The 21,440-nt window shown below is 41.3% G+C and overlaps 1 protein-coding gene across 3 annotated transcripts in view; it reads right to left on the bottom strand.

Moving 5' to 3' along the window:
• The window catches only part of sox6 (SRY-box transcription factor 6), a 140,465-nt gene that overhangs the window by 101,958 nt on the left and 17,067 nt on the right, over positions 1-21,440 (bottom strand). For 2 of the 3 annotated variants that reach the window (XM_088295781.1, XM_088295780.1), the window contains exons 2-3: positions 16,872-16,943; positions 8,003-8,053 (exon numbers count right to left, since the gene is read on the bottom strand). In XM_088295781.1, the coding sequence (XP_088151907.1) occupies positions 8,003-8,037 (35 nt within the window). In that variant the 5' untranslated portion in view covers positions 8,038-8,053; positions 16,872-16,943. The remainder of the gene's footprint in view (positions 1-8,002; positions 8,054-16,871; positions 16,944-21,440) is intronic. The other variant, XM_088295782.1, reaches the window with a different exon arrangement.

Below are 21,440 nucleotides of genomic sequence, written 5' to 3' on the forward strand. Positions count from 1 at the left end.
CTTTTCAGTAGACACTGTAAATCACAAGGGCAGACTTGGAACTGAAATAATGAAGTCAATTACTTTCTTAAAAAGCCACAAGTGTGCTGCAGCACCGTTTGTGTGCGGTTGGGCGCGATCTATGGGGCCTGTGTTTCCTGGGCAGCCGCTCAGCCCGGCCGCTTCTGTTGTGGTTTTCTGCCACCGCAATCATTATGCTCAGCCTCAGAACAGCACGGGTGCAAAGCTGCAGCTCACTTTGCTCCACTTTGACGGGCCCGCGAGGGATTCTGCTCATGTCAAACTGTGTTCGTTAATTTCAGCGGGGGCCTCATTGACACAAAGAGGACTATTGTCAAACATTTATCCCAAGCAGCAAATTAATGCTATCTGATTTGAGTCACTCAAAATAATTATTTTAAACGTGATTTCATCAATAACTGTCTAATTTCCAAAGTTGGTCCCAAATTACCAGCGCCACCGTGAAAATACTAGAGAGGCCACAATCAATCTTTTTGGAGATACCCAAACCAAACCAACAGTGAGTGAAGGCCAGACAAATATTTGATAAGATAGAGATTGAAGTTGTTGGACAATGTTTTTGCTCTGCACCTACACACACAAGCCTGAGCCATGCGTCTGTCTATTTGCTTTCGACTTGACAGCTGCAGCTTTCACAGACTCTTGAACAAGTCCATAAACAATGGTTTGGCTTAAAAAAAAAAAGAAAGGTTTTTCCAGAAATGTATATACAGTAATAAAATGGGGAATTCAGGAATTTATTTTTTTTTTTACCACAGAAAAGCACCTTGTTAAAAATGAAGTATTACTATAACACTAAAAACTTGACATCTTGCGAGGCCGTGTGGGCGTGGCCGCTAGTGCAGATCAAGTGATTGTCATCTCCTAATTTAGATCTTCATTTGCCTATTGGTTGTTTTTCCTCAAACTCCATGAGCGACGCAGACAAATAATTTTCTCAATTTCTAATGTCGCTGCTTTCTTAAAAAAAAAAAAAAAAAAAAATCAAAAGGCACAATTGTCTTCTCCCGTGAATGCAATTTTCAGCAAGCATTCATGAAGCTATCAAAAGATTTTGAATTTGTGTGACAGCCTGCAAAGTGCTGCTCTCGCTGCTCCTGAGAATTGCATCACAGGGGAAGGGTGTAAGACCATGGCAGCAACACACCAACATGGAAGAATGACCTCATGTTGGGCAGATTCATAAACACCTCAAACACAGACTGGCCAGCCACAACGACCGGTTGTAACGGCACACCTGGCTGCACGGTGCCAAGAATCTGCTTCTTGGACCTGACTCGATTCCAGGCATACACAAAAACAAAGTCACTCCAGCAAGTCGAAATGTCGTATGATCTCATGTGCGAGCTCACAGACGGTCCCTCTCATTATTACTGCGACTTTTCACCCCCCCCCTCCTCGAAAAATCCTTGTTTGATATAGTTCGAGTTGATGCAATACGAAGCACACAAGAAGAGTCAGCAATGATATGCATATTCAATAACTTCCGTAATTATATGCGCAATTCATCAAGGGGATGTGATTGCAGGGGAAGTGGAATAGAGTGGAGCTGAGAGGTCTGATTCCTGGAGGACTAAAGTCTAATCACTAAACTAACATGATAATTGAAATCTAAATTGAATGCTTTAGCGCTCACAAAGACTATCTGATATTGCACCACGTGTCAAAAGTAAGCTTGTAACGACATATTTATTATGAGCCATTAGCAAGTCATGATTTTAAAAAAAATTTAGGCACTAAAAAAAATAAATAAAATAAAAAGGGAGACATGCAAATCCGCAGTAAGACATCCTCATTAACTTCTATGAATCATCAAATGAGTACCTGTTGTTAAGTTAGTATAAGCCACAATTTTTTTTTTAATTTGTGTTGGCAGCTAATGGATTTGAAAATGTTTCATATGTAGTTTACGTACAGAGAGTTTTTTTTTTTTTCACATGTTAGAGGAAATATTTTAAATCCAGGCATCATTTTTTCCTCAACACACTGAGTGGAGAGTTTGCGTCAGAATTCAATAATTGCTCAATATTCCACACTGGTACTGCCATCCCCTTTTTTTTGCTTGCTGGGCTTGAAAATTCTTGTTTTCAGTCACAGAATGAACCTGGCCTATAATTACTGCAAATACTGTATAGTCAGTCATGTCACATTAAAGCAGTGCTTCTCAATTATTTTCTGTTACGCCCTCCCTAGCCAGAAGAAAACAATTCACGCCCCCCCCACCACCACCCACTTTCTGCCGCAACTACAAATAATTAGCATTTTTGTTGCAAAACAAACCTACGCCGTAGAGTTAATGCACGCTGCAATGAGCGCGCCACCGCCAACTACTGTAGTGGATGTGCAATTACACATTATTGTAGTATGGAGGGGGAAAAAAGCATGCAAGCACGTGCCCCCCTCAGCATCGCACCGCGCCCCCCCACCAGGAGGCCCCGCCCCACTATTTGAGAAGCACTGCATTAAAAAAAAAGTCAAATAATTCTTTATCATTGAATTAAGAGCGCATTTGAGGGCACTGCGCGTGTCCTCCTCTTCAATGCTGCCTTCCCATTGGCATCTCCGGTTTTGCTCATTGTCCGACTGCAGCAAAGTGAAAGTGAAAAAGAAAAAAAAAAAGTCCTCTGTCCCATTCTCCTCCCCACCACCTTCCCCCGCTATTGCCTCGGGATTCATATTCATCCTTCAATAACATTTAATTAGTAATGCCAAATTCATTAACCTATACTGCTGTTGCGATGGCCTCAGCCATAAATTAGCTTAATGTGAGCAGACGTATTGCAGCTGTAATAAGGGACATAAAACTCAAAGAGAAACAGATACTGTTCCTCGGGAGTCAAGGATCATTATAGCCGGGGTGCGTTCGCGTTCAGAGGAGCAGCTCTCTTCGGTTTTAGTAGGGCTTGCGAAAGCTGTTTTAAAGCAAAGGCCATTTAAAAAAAAAATTTTATTATGAGCAAGCATTGCAACAATGCTGCACCAACATTTTTTTTTTAAGGATTGTGTTAAAACGGTGGCGGTTGAAAAATGTCACTATGGCACTGAGTCAAAGTACTTGAATCAATAACGGCGCAACAACAACAAAAAGCGATTTATGTAGGAGGTCCTTTTCCAATAGCATCGAAGTGTGATTTATTGTAGCTCAACACAGAGCCCACGATGCCGCCAAAGCTCAACACAAACTGCAGTGACATGTTAAAAAAATAAAAATAAAAAAATATCTGCCTTGCGGTTTTGACTTCAGCTTTTCTGAGCATTTCTGAAAATGGTGACTAAAAATCAGAAGACCATTTTGAAGTCACCTGTACTGAGATTACTGTGAGCCAACAGAAGGAAAGGTGTTGAAATGTGTCGACGTGCAAAGGAACCGTAGCATTTGCCAGTTTTTGTGGCCTGCATTATTATGAGATGCAGTCATGTTTTTAGGCACAACTCTCACTGAAGGCGACAGTACCAATTAAAAAAAAAAAAAAAAGACAAAATTGGACATACGTGTTTTTTACTGGACAGCAACAATATTTACTGTTACATCCTTAGCTCAAGAAAAACATGGAAATAAGAAAATCACTTTAGTTCTTTATTTTGTTCGTTATTTTATAGCAGACCGACGTAAAAAAACAAACTTGATGTCATGTTGTACCCAGAAAGGATATTTGGCATTGTTGATTGGCCGCTAAATCGAGGATACAGCGACGGCATTAACCTGTGATTGAAATTTCAAGCCCTAGAATAACATGCTGTCCGTTGGTCATCCATGAACATTTTTTTGCAGAACCCGACACGCCGCTCCAGATCTGTGGCATTCGGTTGTGCGTCATGCCTCATACTGACCAACAGGTTGAGAAAACGACATTGCAAAAATATTTGACAATCTCTCTCGTCTGATGGTCAATGTTGACCTTTATTAACACTTTCCACTGAAGAGCCTAATTGGCCTAATTCTCACATTGTTGTTTAAATAAAAAAAAAAAAAGTGTTACCATTGAAGTAACACACGAGCGCACTTGCTCAAATCAGCCATGATTCTCATGGCCCGGAATCTTTGTGACGACTTGATCTACCTTTTAGTAAGCAGTGATGTGCTGCTTGTTTCTCCTGAGTCCGGCAACAAGAATAACAATAATGAGTCCATTATCAACTCTTGCACTTTGAAACGATGGCCTGCCGACAAAACACAAGATCGAGTTGTTCTGATGCTCTCCATACAATCAACAAGACATTGTTAAGGACTTGAGGACAACGGCAACGCGGAATGGGACTGATAATGATTGGCCTGTGCTGTCATGAAGATCCAGTACAAAGGGTCCACTCAGGAAAAAAGGCCCTTGAAAGACCGCAAATATTCCCATGATTGTCAACGGTCTGGCTTCACAGAAAACAACATTTGGCTTTTTTGCCGCTCAAATGAGACAGACTGGCCATTTACATTGCAAAGCCCAACTTGAGAGCGACGCGTATATTGTTGTATCGTTGAACAGATGTTTCGAAATCGGTCGTCTATATGAGTAGACGTTCCTGCCAAAATCACATTTGACAAGTGATTCTTCACATACACTGAAGAAGTCAAATGACTAATTCACTAATCGGGCATGTCAGCTGAGTTTTATTGAACATGTCAACATGCCTCCATTAGATAATTGCTAATCTATGCTCCATTGCAAATCTGGCCGTTTAAACCCCTTTGGGAATGAAGACGCAGATAAATGGCTAAATATTTAGACACGCAGTAGATATATAAGTCTACACACCCCTGTTCAAATGTCAGGTTTATAATATACAAAAACTGAGACCAGGATAATTCTTTAGAAAATCTTTTACACCATTAAGGTGATCTAAAACGTGTGCAACTTAATTGAAAGCAAAAATAAACAACTGAGATGATATGGTTGCATAAATGTGCACACCCTCCAGGGGTGTGTTTGCGTTCGGAATGATTTAATCACTCAGTCAACTCAGCACGCACCGTCCACCAGACCCTCATGTTGACGTGAAAATAAACTTCTGATGTTCTAGTTGTCTTTTCCTGACATTGTAACTCATATATTCGGACATGAAAGTGTGCACATTTGGGGAACAATATGTCTTTGGTGTTTTCACTTCCCCTCAACGTGAATATATAATTTTTAATAAAAATGCATTATACAGGTTACAGATAGTGATGGGAAAATGAAGCTTCAATTTTGCTTCATGAACCAGCTGCTGTATTTTTGAGTCCTCTCGATGGCACTGTTGCTTTAAAACAAGGGTTTAAAAAAATGGCAATTCATTGTGCTTTCAGGCCAATGTTGAACAGAGAGTGCCATCTAGATGAGTCCAAAAATACTAAAACTGGTTCATGAAGCAGATTTGGAGCTTCATTTATCCTTCACTAGTTACAGGTCATTTTTATGGTGAAAATGATCTTATCTTGGTCTCGTGTTTTCACAACTCAAAAACCTGACATTTGAACATGGATGTAAAGACTTTCGAAATCCGCCGCGTATTTCTATACAGTATATGTAAACTTCCTGAAGGGTGAGAGTTGTAACAAGCACCGAGCTTCACCATGAGCAGTGCGCAATTGTGAGCCACTAAGAGAAACAGAATTGGAGGGCAGGAGGAATGCTAAGTGGGCCCCTTAGCCTAGTCAACCTTCAGTGGGTTTCATTTATCTTCATCTTGTTAGGCTAAATTAATTAACAATCTCAATGTTACACACTTTCTCCTTTCATTACATCAAATAATGGCAGAAATGCAGGGAGGTGAGGGGAGGATGTTGGGGGAGCAGCCCACCGGGAGTCGACAGACACCCAAGAAACCCCCCCCCCCACTCTCTCTCTCTCTCTCTCTATCTCTCTCTCTCTCTCCCTCTCGCTCCCTCTCTCTCTCTCTCTATCTCTCTCTCTCTCTCTCTCTCTCTCTCTCTCTCTCTCTCTCTCCTCTCGCTCCCTCTCGCTCTCTCTCTCTCCCTCTCTCTCCCTCTCGCTCTCTCATCGCAGTGAATCACAGTCTTGTGAGTTGTGTCACTTTGTTTTATAGAACTAGGAGTTGTATTCTCACGGTCAGCAGCTTCATCAAACTTTGGATTCCCCCATGACATCTTTTAATTTTGATGTGTTTTTTTTTTACCATGACCTCAGTATTTTGTCACAAAATGATGAAGGGGGCACCCACAAACCTTCCTTTGACCTAATTGAATTGCTTGAGAAAATTCGCTGGGACTCTTCACTTGAGGAATGTCTTAAATGCCACATCCCATCACCAATCCCCCCCCCCCCCCACCACCACCACCACCACCACCACCAATCGCACCCTCACCAAAGCACATAGCCCAGTGCAGGACACACAAGTGCAATCCAAGAGAATGGGCTCACACAAACACATAGTATCATGTCTGCCCGAATAACTCACATCAAGGCAAAACAGATCCACCTCACAGCTTAAATTGCTCCGGTGCCTTGAAAATAAAAGATGGTCTGTACGTAAAAAAAAAAAAAAAGAAACATGAAATAATGAAAATTCAAAATAACAAATTAGTCCGACAACTGTACCGACAATGTTTGGTCCCGATTTGGGTTTTGTTTTAGGTGCAGCACATCATTTGGTGTGATCCAAATTGATTTGCCGAAAAAGTGCATGAAAGTCATTTTGGTTGGATTCCTTGATGATGTTTTAACCAGCGAGGGTAATCGTATCAAATTGTTCTTTCTTTTTAAATAGCCCCAACTGTTCATAGCACGGGGGGAAAATGCTGTTAATTTAATCAAATAAGTGACCTTTTGAAAAAGAAATCAAAGAGGATTCATTAGCTTTCGTAAAGTTTGGCTGACAGAGGCTTTGAAAAGCAGATGCTGCTGCTGTGGCTTCTAATGAGCCGACCCTAATTAGGGAGCAACACTGGAGCCTGGAGAAGGTGGTTGAGTCGGAGAGAAGCCAATGGCAAATACGTTCTCTTATTTACTTCCACTGTGTCTAATGACAGCACATTTTTTTTAATTAGAATCACAGGCAAATTATATATATATATATATATATATATATATATATATATATATATATATATTGCATTAACTCTGGAGATTGATCTAATTTTTACATTTGAACTCAGTTTGATTTACTTGAAAAACTCATTTGCATACTTTGCAAATATTGGACCATATTAGCAGTACAACCTTTTTGCACATCATCTCAGAACAAAACACCAGCAAAAATTACCACTAGGCCTTGCAAACCGGGGTGTGTGGGCAGTTTTAGAAATGAAAAAAAAATGCCTGTCACAATGTTTCTGTTTAGATAGTATTCAAAAATCAAAGAAAGCTATTTGAATGGTCTTTGAATAAAATATGCTTCATATTTGATGATTTTTAATCCCGAGTTATTATTCAAGTAAATATCTGTTACAAGCTTCCCAAAAAATAATAGTTGAAAAATCAGATTAATCGCAATGAATCATGGAAATTCTTGTGAAAAATGTAATCACTCGACAGCACTAATATATATATATATATATATATATATATATATATATATATATGATTTAAATAAAAACAGAGAGCACCACAGGAAAGCACGGTACATGACAAAGACAATAGGCCCCAGCAAAGTGTCCCTGATGAGGTGGGGGGCAGATGGTGAGAATGGTCGGCCCAAAGCATGCGGCGTAAAGACCAGAAAGCTTGATCTGCTGATCCTTTAAGACATGAAGGGGAAAGAAAGGGGACACCCCATCTACATCTAACCCTTATGCTGATGTGTGCTTTCAGTCTGACTGGGCGAGTATGCCTGTCTGCAACCACATGGACACACTCATCACACACGGCTTGGATAAATATGTTCGAATCCACGTTCAACATAGTTCAAATATACACACAAACACGGGCACACGCACACACAGGACAAAGTCTAACACTAACAATGTGTGGAGAAATTTAACCCGTGGTAGCCCACAGCCACCCTCGCCCGATCGGTGATCCTCAATGGCAACAACGGAAATGAAACTAACCTCAGTAAAAAGCTGCTACGAAGAAAGCCTTCCATGTCAGCGTGTGGGGTTCTGGCAGGAGAAATCACAGAGAACCATTTTCACTAAGAAACGATGGTAAGATTCAAGAAACAGAAAAAAACTCGGAATTCAAACGGAAGAACGAAAACACAGAGTATACATGTTCCTCTTTATAATACAGCATGTCTTTAATTAAATCAGAAATAAGGCTGTGCATCCCTGCGCTCGTTTTTTTACGTACTGACATCATTAATTATACCTTGTTGCGTCAGGGGAGTCGATTTGCATACAACGTCGGTCAGCGGCGAGAGCCTGATGATACGTTTGCATCGCATAAACTACTGATCACTATACGGCCCTTTCCCACAACTGTGTACGGATATATACATGAACATCCAGCGCTGCGACCGCAGATCCCAGCGCGGCGCTAGTTTGTTCAGAGTAGCAAGCGGTGGTCCAGCTGCAGCACATGTGTGGCGAGGGTGCTGCGGCTTCTGGGAGCTCGGCCGCAAGGGACCCGAGATGAGGCGTGCAGCGTCAATGAGGCAGGAGGATGTGGTCATGATGTCACCGCTTGTAGGGGTCGTTCAGAAGGCTTCTCCGCAAAATGCGCAAGATGCGGCGCTAAAAATGACTTTCAGCAGACTTTTGGTATCGCTGCACGGAATACACACTTTTATTGTGTTACGCTTGGTGAGAAGGAATTGAGACTTCCACGTGCTTCAAGTGGCGACGTAGGACGCGATCCCAGTTGGAAGATTTTAGATCTCACAGTACCGTATTTTCCGCACGATAAGCCGCTACTTCTTTGCCAGATTTTGAACCATGCGGCTAATACAACGATGAGGATTTTCTGTGGCTTTTTCTTTCATCAGTAGGGGACGCTCTGTATTTCATAAAATACATAAATAAATCTCTTTTTTTTTTTATTCCATTTTAATGAGCAAAGTTGTTGCCGTGTTAAAAGGCACTGTTTTAAGAATCTGTTTATGTACCGTTATGTGCATTCACAGGACAAAATCGTTCTGTATATGCAGTAAACATCTAATTTTTTTCAACATAGAAAACTGCGGATTATAGCCTGGTGCAGCTTGTATAACATCTTTTTTTTCTGAGGGGTCGCTGCGGCTTCTATACATGTGCGCCTTATAGTCCGGAAAACACCGGTAATTTAGGCCATTGCTCAACTAGTGGAAGACAAAATGTCACTTGAGCATGGTACTCAAAGTCCCTCTAAATAGTGATGGGTAAATGAAGCTTCAAATTTGTTTCATGAACCAGTTGTAGTATTTTTGGACTCCTCTAGATGGCACCCTCTGTTCAACATTGTGCTGAACGCACACTAACCTGACATTTTTTTAAACCCTTTATTTAAACCTACAGTGCCATCCAGAGGACTTTTTTATACAGCAGTTGGTTCATGAAGCAAATTTGAAGCTTTATTTTCTCATCACTACCTCTAAAGTGAAAATAAATGTAAATGTAACGTCCTCAGTAGCATCGGCCACTCTGAAGATTTTTTTTTCGTAATAATCACCAAGTGTTACAGGTGTAACAAGTTAGCGTTCGAGGATTTGCGTAACTTTTGGCAACTCTTTGTTGTATTTTTAATTGCATGAAGCACACTCAGTTACCTTGTGTATGAAATGTGCAGTATAAATAAAGCCGCCTTGCCTCACAACGCTGCCAAATTGAAATGATTGATGTTGATGCTGTCTCAAAGACTGTGGGTGAGTCCCCAGAATGCATGGAACCGAGTCACGCTGAAAAATGGATGCTACTTATTCCGACACATCCCTACATTTGACCCATTAAAATATATCCGCTTAAAGCCTGTGTTGCCTGGAATATATCCCACTTGGTCATCGTGAGGTTGTTCGCGCCATGACAAGGCGGGCTAGCCACCAGCAAACTTGCGAGCTTCAGGACTTTTGGACCTCCTAATAAAAAGACCCACATAGGCAATCGGGCTATTTTTGTTTTAATTTCGCCCCTTCACAAGTAAGGATGACAAACGGCAGATTTTTTCGGGTTTTACAAGATTATCCAATAAAATTTTGTGAGGTGTTATATGAGTTAATTTGTCATTTGTGGCGTGTTGTGTCGAGAGTATTCTAGCACACCACACAAAGTCTGGTCAAAACTGTTAAATGTCCGATTTTCTTTTACCTTCTTGTGTGGGGTCAGTAACAGATGAACAGTCTCTTAAACTTGAAAAAATAATAATAATAAAGTAATCATTACATGTGTACTAGGCCTTACTAACTCGGAATTGCACAGGATTATGTGCCAGATGCCCAAAATATTAGAAAAACGAAACACCGAAAAGCAGTTTAATGCTAGATCTCCAAAATTGAGCCTGTGCACATCAATTTAGCAATTACCATAAAAAATTTATATTTAGAAGCAAACCACAGCGTCTTTAAACTCAAGAGCCACCGATTAAAATTGCATCTCGTATGTTGAAAGTCATTTTCATCCCAATAACTCTATCACTAAATCGCAAATCCCACAAGAACTAATGACCGTCGACAAAAGGGTCGTCGTGATATGTGTGTAATTTGGCATTTTCGCATTTGCCGTCTTGGCTCAAGAGACAATGGAAAGAATGAAGCGAGCCCAAGGACATCGTGCCTTTCAGTCTGGCCAGCACTTAGTGAGGCAGTGGATCTGCACGGCCCAGAGGGCTCAGCCGCGACTTTTCTCACAAGAAGGTGTCTAGGGAGGCGGGAGAGCAAACGCCACGGGCACTGCTGCTCTGCTCTTTTTTTTCCACTCAGCTGGGCCCAGCGCACATAATACCATCACCACACCGAGCCGGTGACAACGTGAGAAAACACCCGTCAAACAGTGCAGAACAGATCAAGCGTGTCTCCTCACTTCTCTGAGTGCAAAAAGCAAAAGCCACCACAGGCAACAAAAACAATGACTACACTCAATGCGATTTTAATACAAACTACATTGAAAAAAAAAAAAAAAAAAGACTGGAAACTGGGGGTGTCAAACTCATTTTAGCTCAGGGGCCTCATGGAGGGAAATGTGGGCCGGACCAGTAAAATCATGATTTATAACATAAAACAATTGATGTCAATATTACGCAGATATGTGTGATGTATTTAACACATTCATGTTTGTTTGTTTTTTCAAATAAAAAGTTGTGTTTTAAATCTTGATATCCTGGTCATTTTCGTGTTGAACATCAAGAGCTTTGAAAGAAAAGTTCGATCGCCAAATTGAATTTTACTATACATATTGAAATATCTGAGGTTATGTTAAAAAATTTTTTAATGTTTTACTTTTGTACAACAAACGTCGACCATTTGGCGAATTAGGGGCGGCTGTTTATTCTTTTATTTTTTTTTTTTATACCAAATCTTCACACGGGCCGATTAAATCTGTTTGTGGGCCTGATCCGGCCCGCGGGCCATGTGTTTGACAACTCTACTTGAAACCATATTGTTTGCTAACAACAAGCCTGAGTGTGGCCTCAATCCTTCATCGCGATGCAAGCGATTAGCCATGCTGGGGTCCTGTCTATATCTTGGGTTTCATTCCATTCTCGCCTTGTTCTTTCACTCTCACTCTCACTGCCTGTGTTTCCTCAGCTGTGTCTGCTGTCTGCCGTCGCGTTGTGGTCAGGAACAACTGAACTTAGCGTATGGAAGCAAAGTTGCGGTTTGGACGTCAAATGACCGAATTCAGGAAAATGTGAGTGAGTTCCAATATATCTGCTCCTCTTCGAGAAAGAAAAAAAAAAAAAAAAGAAGAATGGCTTTATATGAAAGCAGAGCCACAATTCAAGGGCAAGGGAGTATCGACATCACTAAGTCGGCCTGGGTTGGCTCTGAGCAGCCCGGCAACCCTTTCGAAGAATGAGCCCCTGCCAAAAGCTCCCTCTGCCTCACCGAGTCTCCCACCATCTGCAACAAATGTGCTCTATTAAAGCAGTACCATATGGACAACAAGCTCGCTATTAACACGGCCTCAGCACATCCCCTTAACCTAGGCCAGATTTCAAACTTGCAGTCAAATTGACTGCTGATTTAATGCATCACCAGCAGCCATGTGGGTCTTGGCACGAGACGGCGCTCTCCAACAGGCTCACGTAGTGTGCACTGCGCTACGAGCCGGAGAAATTAGCTGCACACATCCCGCTGTGATGTCACACCAAACTGAGATAGCGCCATACAGATTGAAGGATGCCGAGAAGACGAAGTCTCCAAAAGTTCTCCGCACGAATCAACTACGACGCCACTCGACAGCGTGGAGAGGAAACTACCTAAAGAGCGCGACTCACGGGGTTGCAGCGGGATCTCTCAAACTGCCACCCCGAGTCTCATCCTCCCACACTGATGGAGACACCGTTCGCTCCCTCGGCATGGATCCCAAGTGACAGCGATTAACCCTACGGGGTGTCAGTGGGGCGAGGGGGTTGACTGACTGAAGTCCCAGTGGGCCGTGGCGGCCATGTTGACGCCTCTCCCGTCTCTGACTCATGGGCGACCCACCCACCGCTCACAAAGCCGTGCTCTCTTCTCCTCGACCATGACGCCACGACCATGAGTCCTCTTTTCTGCGGCCCGGAGACAACACACACACATGCACACACACACACACACACATGCACAGCAAATCAATTACAGCTCTGTGGTTTCAAGGCGACTCCAATGCTCACTCAGTTTTGTTTGTTTATTTCTTTCTCCTCCTGTCTCAGCTGCTTAGATACTATACAGCATTAGAGTGGAAACACATTTCTTCGTGCTGAAGCGTGTATGTATACGGTACTCTGGGCTACGTCTTCAAACCATTCATTTTCGTTACCATTTGCCCACATCAGGTTCATGGGTGAACTGGAGACCATCCCGACTGATTTTGGGTGAGAGGCGGGGAAGCACATTGATTGGTTGCTAGGCACGTATAGACCCCCCCAAAAAAAAAAAATTCATATTCATTTAATCCAGTGTTTCACAATTATTTTCTTGTACGCCCCACCTAGCGAGAAGAAAACGATTAGCGCCACCCCACCACCACCACCCACAACTCGAAATAATCGCATTTTTGTTGCAAAACAAACCTGCACCGCAGAGTTAATACTCGCTGCGCATAATGAGCAAGGAGAGCGCCACTGCCAACTACTGGAGAGGATGTGCAATTACACTTTATTGTAGTACGGCGGAAAAAAGCATGTTCCCCAGGGTCACACGCGCCCCCTGAGCAAAGAACCGGAATCGAGGCAAGATTGGAACCCCCAACCTCTGAACTGTGAGGCAAATATGCCAAGCACCCGCCATTTTTCTTTTAACCTCAATTTGAGCAAGATGATGACTCTGTCATAACTTAAAAAAAAAAAAAACATAGATCTTTTTCTCTACTCGTCATCAATGATAGCATAAAAAAATTGAGATTTTATTTTTTTAGCTCATTAAATTTATCAAGTTAACAAATACAAATTGAATATGAATAATAAAATAAAAGGTATAATACCAACTTCAACAGTGTGTTGTTTGGTAACTTAAGCAAAAAAAAAAAAAAAAAAGTGCCAGAAAAGTTTAAGTGAGATGTTAAAAAATTCAAGCCGACAATGACAACACACGTTACTTTATCCCTATTCAAATTAAGCCCATCGATGTTTAGTGCGCAAATTTGTCATGATTTGACACCATTGCTGCCACAACTGCCCTAACATTGAAAGAAAATGACAAGGTAAAGACTGCTTGATGACAGTTTAATTAAATAAAGGCTCTGCGTGCGCTCAACAGCGTGCGGGCATGTGTGAAAAAGTACCGTTAGTTCGGAAGGTGTCCAAACACGGTCTTCATCTCAACGTCGCATGAGAAGCGTCATACTTGGTCAAGCTCTCAAGTACTGCATGCGAATACACACACGCTAAACGTATGCACACCTCGTCGGTTGTCAGTCGACTTAAAGTGACCTCGCTTATTGATATCCATGTACACACACACACACACGCACACGCACACTCTTGAGATAGACACACACGCTTCCGTCAGCGCAGCCAGATGAGTAGCGAATTAATTTGTGTGAGCCACTCCAACATTAGCAAGGTGTGTTGAAAGGTGTCTGCCCATGTTTCAAATTAAACGCGCTGCTGGTCAGCATTAGCACCTCGCCACCCGTCAGCAACTGACACTTAGGAGGGTCTGGGGGGGTGTGGGGGAGGGAAAACGAGGAGCCCATCCGCCGTTCACACTGGAATAATTAGAACATGTCAGGAGGAATTAATTTCCTCATTTTTCAAAAGGATACACAGAAATTACCATGTTATTATATGACAGGGTCCCAGCGAGGATTGGATTAAATTTGATTTCTTGCGCAGCCCACACAACAAATTAAAGTCATAAATAAGATGGAAAGAAGCGGGGCACAGAGCATATGTTTATGGCAATGAGTGAAGCCGAGGGACCGGAAACAACTATCTTCATTTCATTTTATTTAAATCAGGCCGACACCGTGTGTCTGAATGACAGCGGTTGCTAATGGCTCCAGATTAGAGGCTCCTTGATATTAACGCCGAGATTTCTTCACAGCTGCATTTCAATGAAAGCCGTTGGAGCCGTTGAATTAACCTGTTCGACAATGATCCAATGACTCAATCTGGGCTCGTGACAACAACGCGAGTCAATTCATGATGAACAAGGGGCACCTGCATGTTATGTGTTGTGTTGAAAATATTTTGTTGCATTGTATTTCAAGTCTAGTACATTTGACGAACCACAGACAATAGTGTTGTTAACAATCGTGACATAAAAAAAGAAAAACAAAAGTAAAAGACAAAAATTTTTAAAAAGAATCTTCAAAACTGCGAAAAATGTCGCCGTTTTCTTCCCTTTCAAACAATGTGGGCGTGTCCGCTAAAAGCACAGAAATCTTGCCGTGCTCAACTATCAACGAGCAATCAAATAAAAAAATTCACACTTCAATACATGACTACCTGTACATATTTGCGCTGAAGCAATCTACCCGCTTACAACCTCCGGTGGCTGAAATATATCCCACTGGGGATGACAACGAGGCGCTCGCTCTAAAGCAGCACTTCTCCATTATTTTCTGTTACGCCCCTCCTAGCAAGAACAAACCAATTCGCACCCCTCACCACCTCCCACTCACCGCCGCAACTATGAATAATAATATTTTCATTGCAAAACAAACCTACACCATCGAGTTAATACTCGCTGCACACAACGGGAAAGGAGAGCGCCACTGCCAACTACTGGAGTGGATGTGCAATTACATTTTGTTGTAGTACGGCGGGAAAAAAGTATGTTGCCCAGGTTCACGCGATCGTCTCCCATTCTCACATTGGTTGTGTTATTGCCACGATTCCTGACGACTCTCAAAATGGGCCAGCATTAGAGACGAGTACTCCCCGGGGTACCGCAAACTTTAAATAATTTGCAAATCAATTAAGTGGCTACTCTAAAGGCAACAGGGACTTCACACTCCGGGGTCACGGTGCATTTTCAGTCAGAGACGATTCATGGCGTTTTGGGAGAGAAGTTCATGGTTGAAGTCATTAATTCATTTAAGCGGACTTTTAGTTATGCATTACTTTCCACAGCTGGGGTAGCAAGAAGATTAATGGCGTGTTCTTTGCTCCTGTTTTTCACCGCATAGTGCTACTAAGTGAACTCTGTCGAACGCTTGCAGGGATCATACCTTGAGATACAGGACAGCAGCCAAATCTATATTGGATTTTTATTCATCAAATAAATCATGTTTATCATTCATTTAAATAATAACAATAAACCTCGAGGTGAGATCCTTTTGCTGCGACTCAATATCGTCCGTGTTTAATCACCACTGTAAAGAGCAGCCAGACAACACCGCATCTAATCCACTGAGAGCATATTTTACTTTAATGACTTCATCATAAGAGCGTACATCATGCAAAACAGAGGTCGACTTATCACAAGCGTGTTGAGGACGATTTATTCAGTTCAAGTGGGGCTTGAACACGCGTGTCCCATAACGATAGGTTCACTAATTTGTTTCCTTGTATCGTTGGAGCTAATACAGGTTGTCAACGTTAAAAACAATTGCAAGGTCCTATTTGCCAAGTGGTTGGCGTTGAACTTTTGATCACTAATCACAGCAGGCGTGATGAAGCCAGCGTGAGGTGTAAAACGGAAACAAATGAGCATTTGTTTTACATTTCATTTGGAACATGGTAGCTCCAAATGGTCTATGCCAGGTTCGCATTTTACTCTCTTCGTACAAAATGGACCCCCCCTCACACACACACACGCACACACATGTGATTCAGCAACCGCCGATTTACAATTAGCAGATGTTTTTTGTTTGTTTGGTTGTTTTTGTTTTTATTGTTTTCAACATTTTTTGAATATTTTTAAATATTTTATCTTGTTTCTGGGCAATGTCTTTTTTTGTCATTTTCCCCACATTTTTCAAGGAAAAGTTCTTTTCAATATTAATCATTATTTTGGGAATATTTTCAGGGGTTTAATTTTTTTTTTTTTAATTTCCCCTGCACTTCATTTGATGTGGCCGTAACGGAGGTCCACTGTATTTTAACAGTGTGTTTAACAAATTGGACGTTTTGGGGTCTCCTAAAAAATGTTGTTGGTCAAATGATTCCGTCCAACGCCAACAATATGCATCTAAAATCATTTCAAAGTATTTATTGATTTTAATAGAATAAACATTGAAAAGAGTTGTAGGATCCAATGGTGAAGTTTGCTTCTCTAAAAGTGTGTAATTGTGCATGCGTTGTGACGATTCAATTGACCAGCTCATTTGCTGCAGGTGCTCAGTGTGGGTGACAAACAGCAGGAGACGACGAGGAACGTGTCAGGAACAGAAACAGCTCAAGAGGAAAATTGATACTTACAAAAACTGAAAGACTCGCTCCCCAGTTTCCAGCAACTCACTGGCACGTTGATTTCGAATTCATGTAAATGACCTGAAATGTAAGCACAGAAAAAAAAAAGATGGCGTCTTTAATTATACTAATAAATGGCAACATAAAAAAATGACACTACAGACAATATTACATTGAGCGAGTGGTACGGAAAACTATGTGATTGAAGAATGAAACAGGAACATGGTGCCTGCTTTTGAAACAACATGGCCCTTTGATAACAGTGTTTACCGACATCAGAACAAACAGAAAAAGAACAAGTGAAAAAGAATCAGGGCCATGGTGACTGTTGGCTTGAAGGTCACTTTGGAAGAGCGTGCTCGCTGTCCTCAGAGTAAAATCGACTTTGAAACTCCTGACAATTGTTTTAGGGGCCATGACAACCGTTAGAGGTGTTCATTTATGGAATAATTATGAAACTGGATTGAAAAGGTGTGAATCACCAGTGTTCAAAAAGAGTCTTTAAAAAGTCATACTGCACAACATGGAGCCAGGTCGGGTGAGTGGGCAGGAACTGTCAGATGCTCAGTCGGCATGGTGAAGCAGCCACAACTCTCTTCCCGAAACAGAAAATTCACTGTTTGCAGTTTGGGATTGAAAAATATCTTTTGTGAGAACCAATCCTGGAACTTTTATGACACACCCCACACAGTAAGCGGCCGGCAGGCCTGAATCCCTCTTAACGGCAGAGAACAAAAAAAAGACAAAGGAAACGGCTCAACCATCTAACTGGGTAAAATTTCTGTAATGATTTCCTATGAATTTTCTTTTTTCCCCCACAATAAACCACCATCTCATAACCATCTGATTTCAGCAATTAGGCTGCATCAGAACTGCCAATTAAGCAAAGCCATTTTTTTTTTCTTCTAAGGTCACGCTTAACTGATCTGTCACTAATTTGCACCACGCCACCTCAGTACCCCGCCACGTCCCGCCGGTACGTCGTCAACGAGAATCGCCGATAAATATGGCCGGCTCGTTGCTATCAGTGTGTGTGTGGGCAGCTGGAGGATAAACACAAGCAAAGTAGATAAAGGCAAAGAGTTTCAGACAGGTCTGAATGTGGTAGCCTTGAGCCTCAAGGTGACAAAGGAGGAGAGGGGAGCCCGGACTGACCCGGACTCTGTAGGAAGCTGTTGCATGAATAGTACATTGGCCTTTGAAACGCAGACAATTTCACTGTTCGGAACTGTGCTTCAGCTGCAACCACCCACCTCTGCATTCACACACGATTAACTTGTGTTCCAGCTATTCATTCTGGCTTGAGAAAGCACACACAACATGGATGGTAATTCAATACTCCAGCCTTGTCAGACTTCTGACTGTCGGCCTAATTCCTGTTTTGCCTCAGTAAACGGGAGCTCTTATAATTACACAGAGTTTACCAAGCCTTGATCTCGTCCTCTGATGGGAATGAAAAACAATAGGGGAAAATAATACATGGGTAAATGTATTCCTTATTCGTGACTTATTATGTCAATTATTTGACTGAGGGAGAACAACAAAGAAATTTCTAATTGCAAATAATGAGCGAGCCCCCAAATTATATTCTAATGAAATGCCGCAATCCCCGCAGAGTAATAAGAGTGTGTGTCAACTGGCCTATTGTAGCAGCGTGCAGCCGCTCTTTTCCTGCTGTGAATTAGACCTACAGGCAGGAAACATTAAAGCACTCCTAATTAGAGGACTGGGGACTTGTTAAAAACAATTGCAGTTAAGGGCAAATTATTAGTTTCACCACATTTTTCCCAACCGATTGTCAAAACACTTTCCCTAATAAAATAATACATCCATTTTTTTTTTCCATTAGTTTGCCGGCAGTTCCGTAGGGTGGCATATTCCGCATAAAAGCAACAGCAGCGAAACAGATTAAGTCTCGCTAGTTATCGGAATAATAACATCACCGATTAGCAAACAGGACTATTTTTGTCGATGGGGGGGGTGCAAACAAGGTAAATCTTTATTTTGAATTAATGATATGTCACTGAGGTGTTGGCAAGGGTCCCCAACATGCTTGGGGCCCCGACAAAGTCTTCCCTTTTGCCCCCAGATGGACAAACATGGCTGTGGGAAATTGTCCATTTTCACTTAAGCTAATTGCTCAATTCACTAATGTATCTTCTTGTTCATCTATCCATGCCAGTGATGGATAGTCATAGGCAGAACAATTAAATGCTCTTCCACCTATGCCTGGGTGATACGTCAATTTTTTTTTTTTGGGGGGGGGGATAAATTTGAATTTGTTTTGTTACAGACGACTTAAAAAAACATCCAGTTCCCCTCATACCAACCCCACCAATTTTCTTATTTATTTATTTTTTTTATGCAATGGACGTTGGCCGCCATGAGCTTCCATAACGTCCGTCCTCCTCGTTGTTTCCGTCCCAAAGTTATGCTTGTGAGATGAGTGCAACAAGAGCTAAAGATGGGGAGAGACTTACTCCAAGTTTTTTTGAAGCCGATTGCAACGGAAGGTAGCAGTCGCACACACACACAAGCACAGACCTCGGGTCCCTTACATCAGCAAAAATCGTTTGTTGTGATCTTAGATTTATAATACGACAGCATATCAGTGCTACCCAGTGAGAAAACAAAGACAAGAAGAGATCTAAAGGCACCATGACGTGATTTAAAGTCGTCATTAGTTAGTTGACGAGAGAATCCAAACGTAGGATGTCCATCAAGCGGTCACGTAGCCCGGTTGTGATGCCGGGATACACCCAAACATGAAATCACAAATCCACATACCACAGCGATTGATGAGCGGAAAAATGCGCTTGTTATAAATTAAATTGCAGTTTAATTGTTCAACTTAACTCCGAACGCGACGGCCAATGAATGAGGATGGGGTGTTGTCATGGCGAGATTTAAAGCCATCATGATGACTTTTAATCTCGTCACGATGACTTCAATCACATCATGACCATTTTTAATCTCGGAATGGTGACTTTAAACTCGTCATGAGGAAATATCAGCTCGTCTTTTTTTCTCCTCACTGGGTGATACGAATAAGCCGTCGTAATATTAAGTGACGCCAGTAGGAATGTTTAGCTTTTAATTTTTTAAAAGTTTAAAGTTGATAAAAAAGTTCCCCTCTTGCACATTCATCTAATTGAACGCATTATGTTACATTTGTCACCAGAAGTATTTTATTGAAGTCATTTTGCGCACAGGCAAATTGTTACTTATGTCAAGTGTTTGATAAAATAGAAGCAAAAGTAAATTTTTGTTTTAATTGCCATTTTTAGTAAAAAAAAAAAAAAAAAAAGTAATTATCTAAGGCAGTCATTTTTTATTTTTATGGTGAATATGAAATTTTTACTTACGTTAATTGTTTGATAAAATAAAAACAAAAGTTCTTTTGCATTTTCTTTACTAATTTAAAAAAAAAATTGAAATCTAATTTTTGGTGAAAAAAAACATTTTATTTCATTTATTTTTAGGCAAAATCGCCCATGCCTACTTCAACTAGATGGCAATTACCGGTAACCGGTGTCCACTTATTGTCGACTTTTCTCTTTATTGGTGAGCGTGCTTCATCTTAATAAAGGTTGGGAAACACAGCTTCACATAGGACATTTAATTATCACAAAATCAATTAGAAAAAATATCAAAGTGCTCACTAAAATGATATTTTTTATATTATATCAGTTTCGGTCATGCAGGTCATGGTAATCCACAAAGGTTGAAATCAAGCAAAAGTGCTATCGCGCTCAAAATTTATATTTCTAGCAGGCTGATGATTGTGTCATTAAAGCAGCAGGGACAGAGAAGCCACAGTCACCTGTGGCATTTGTGTCAAAGTGTGTCCTTTTCTCAAACGTTCATGGGTCACATCTTTATCGCACACGCAAATAACCCAACCCAAAATGTATACACACCGAGTCTAAATTCCAGCACTGATCTTGACTCGAATTAGCTCAATATTTACTGTGTTACCTTTAACATCTGAATTTCCATTTCAATAAATTAATTCAATTTAAAAAGAATTACATTTTCCATTCGAGCTGGCTTGGAATTTTTTTTTCACGGCTGCACTCCACCTCTCATCCAGCTCTTCACAGACGCCCATGATAAGTGCTTTAGATAATGGATGGATATCATGAATGAGTTTCGAAAACATAGGCAAAGGCCGTTCCTTTGTACTGGCACCTCCCATTTTGGAGATGTTCATGTATCTTTAAAGTAGACATCAAGCAAACGCTTTTGCCTCCCGGGATTGCCGTTTGAACTCAAGCCTCTTGTCGGCCTTTGTGAGAGATAGCAGTTTAGTGTGTGTTTGGTGTGGGCTACTCTTGATTTTCAACCACCCTGTGAGTTTAACAAAAAAATATGAAAATTAATCACCACAGTACTGCACTATTCGGATCTCAAATCCATCCATCCATCCATTATCTGTACCGCTTCTCCTCACTAGGGTCGCGGGGTGTATCTCAAATCATCTTTCCCAATTAAAATGAATAGAAATGGCGTTAATGCGTCCCAAATTCCGCAAAAACGTGTTTTTAAAATGACAAATAGAATTCTACATAATATAAA

The sequence above is a fragment of the Idiotropiscis lumnitzeri genome, chromosome 5 (genome assembly GCF_059441095.1).
Source record: "Idiotropiscis lumnitzeri isolate Australia: NSW breed Sydney's pygmy pipehorse chromosome 5, RoL_Ilum_1.0, whole genome shotgun sequence".
Classification (NCBI taxonomy): Eukaryota; Metazoa; Chordata; class Actinopteri; order Syngnathiformes; family Syngnathidae; genus Idiotropiscis; species Idiotropiscis lumnitzeri.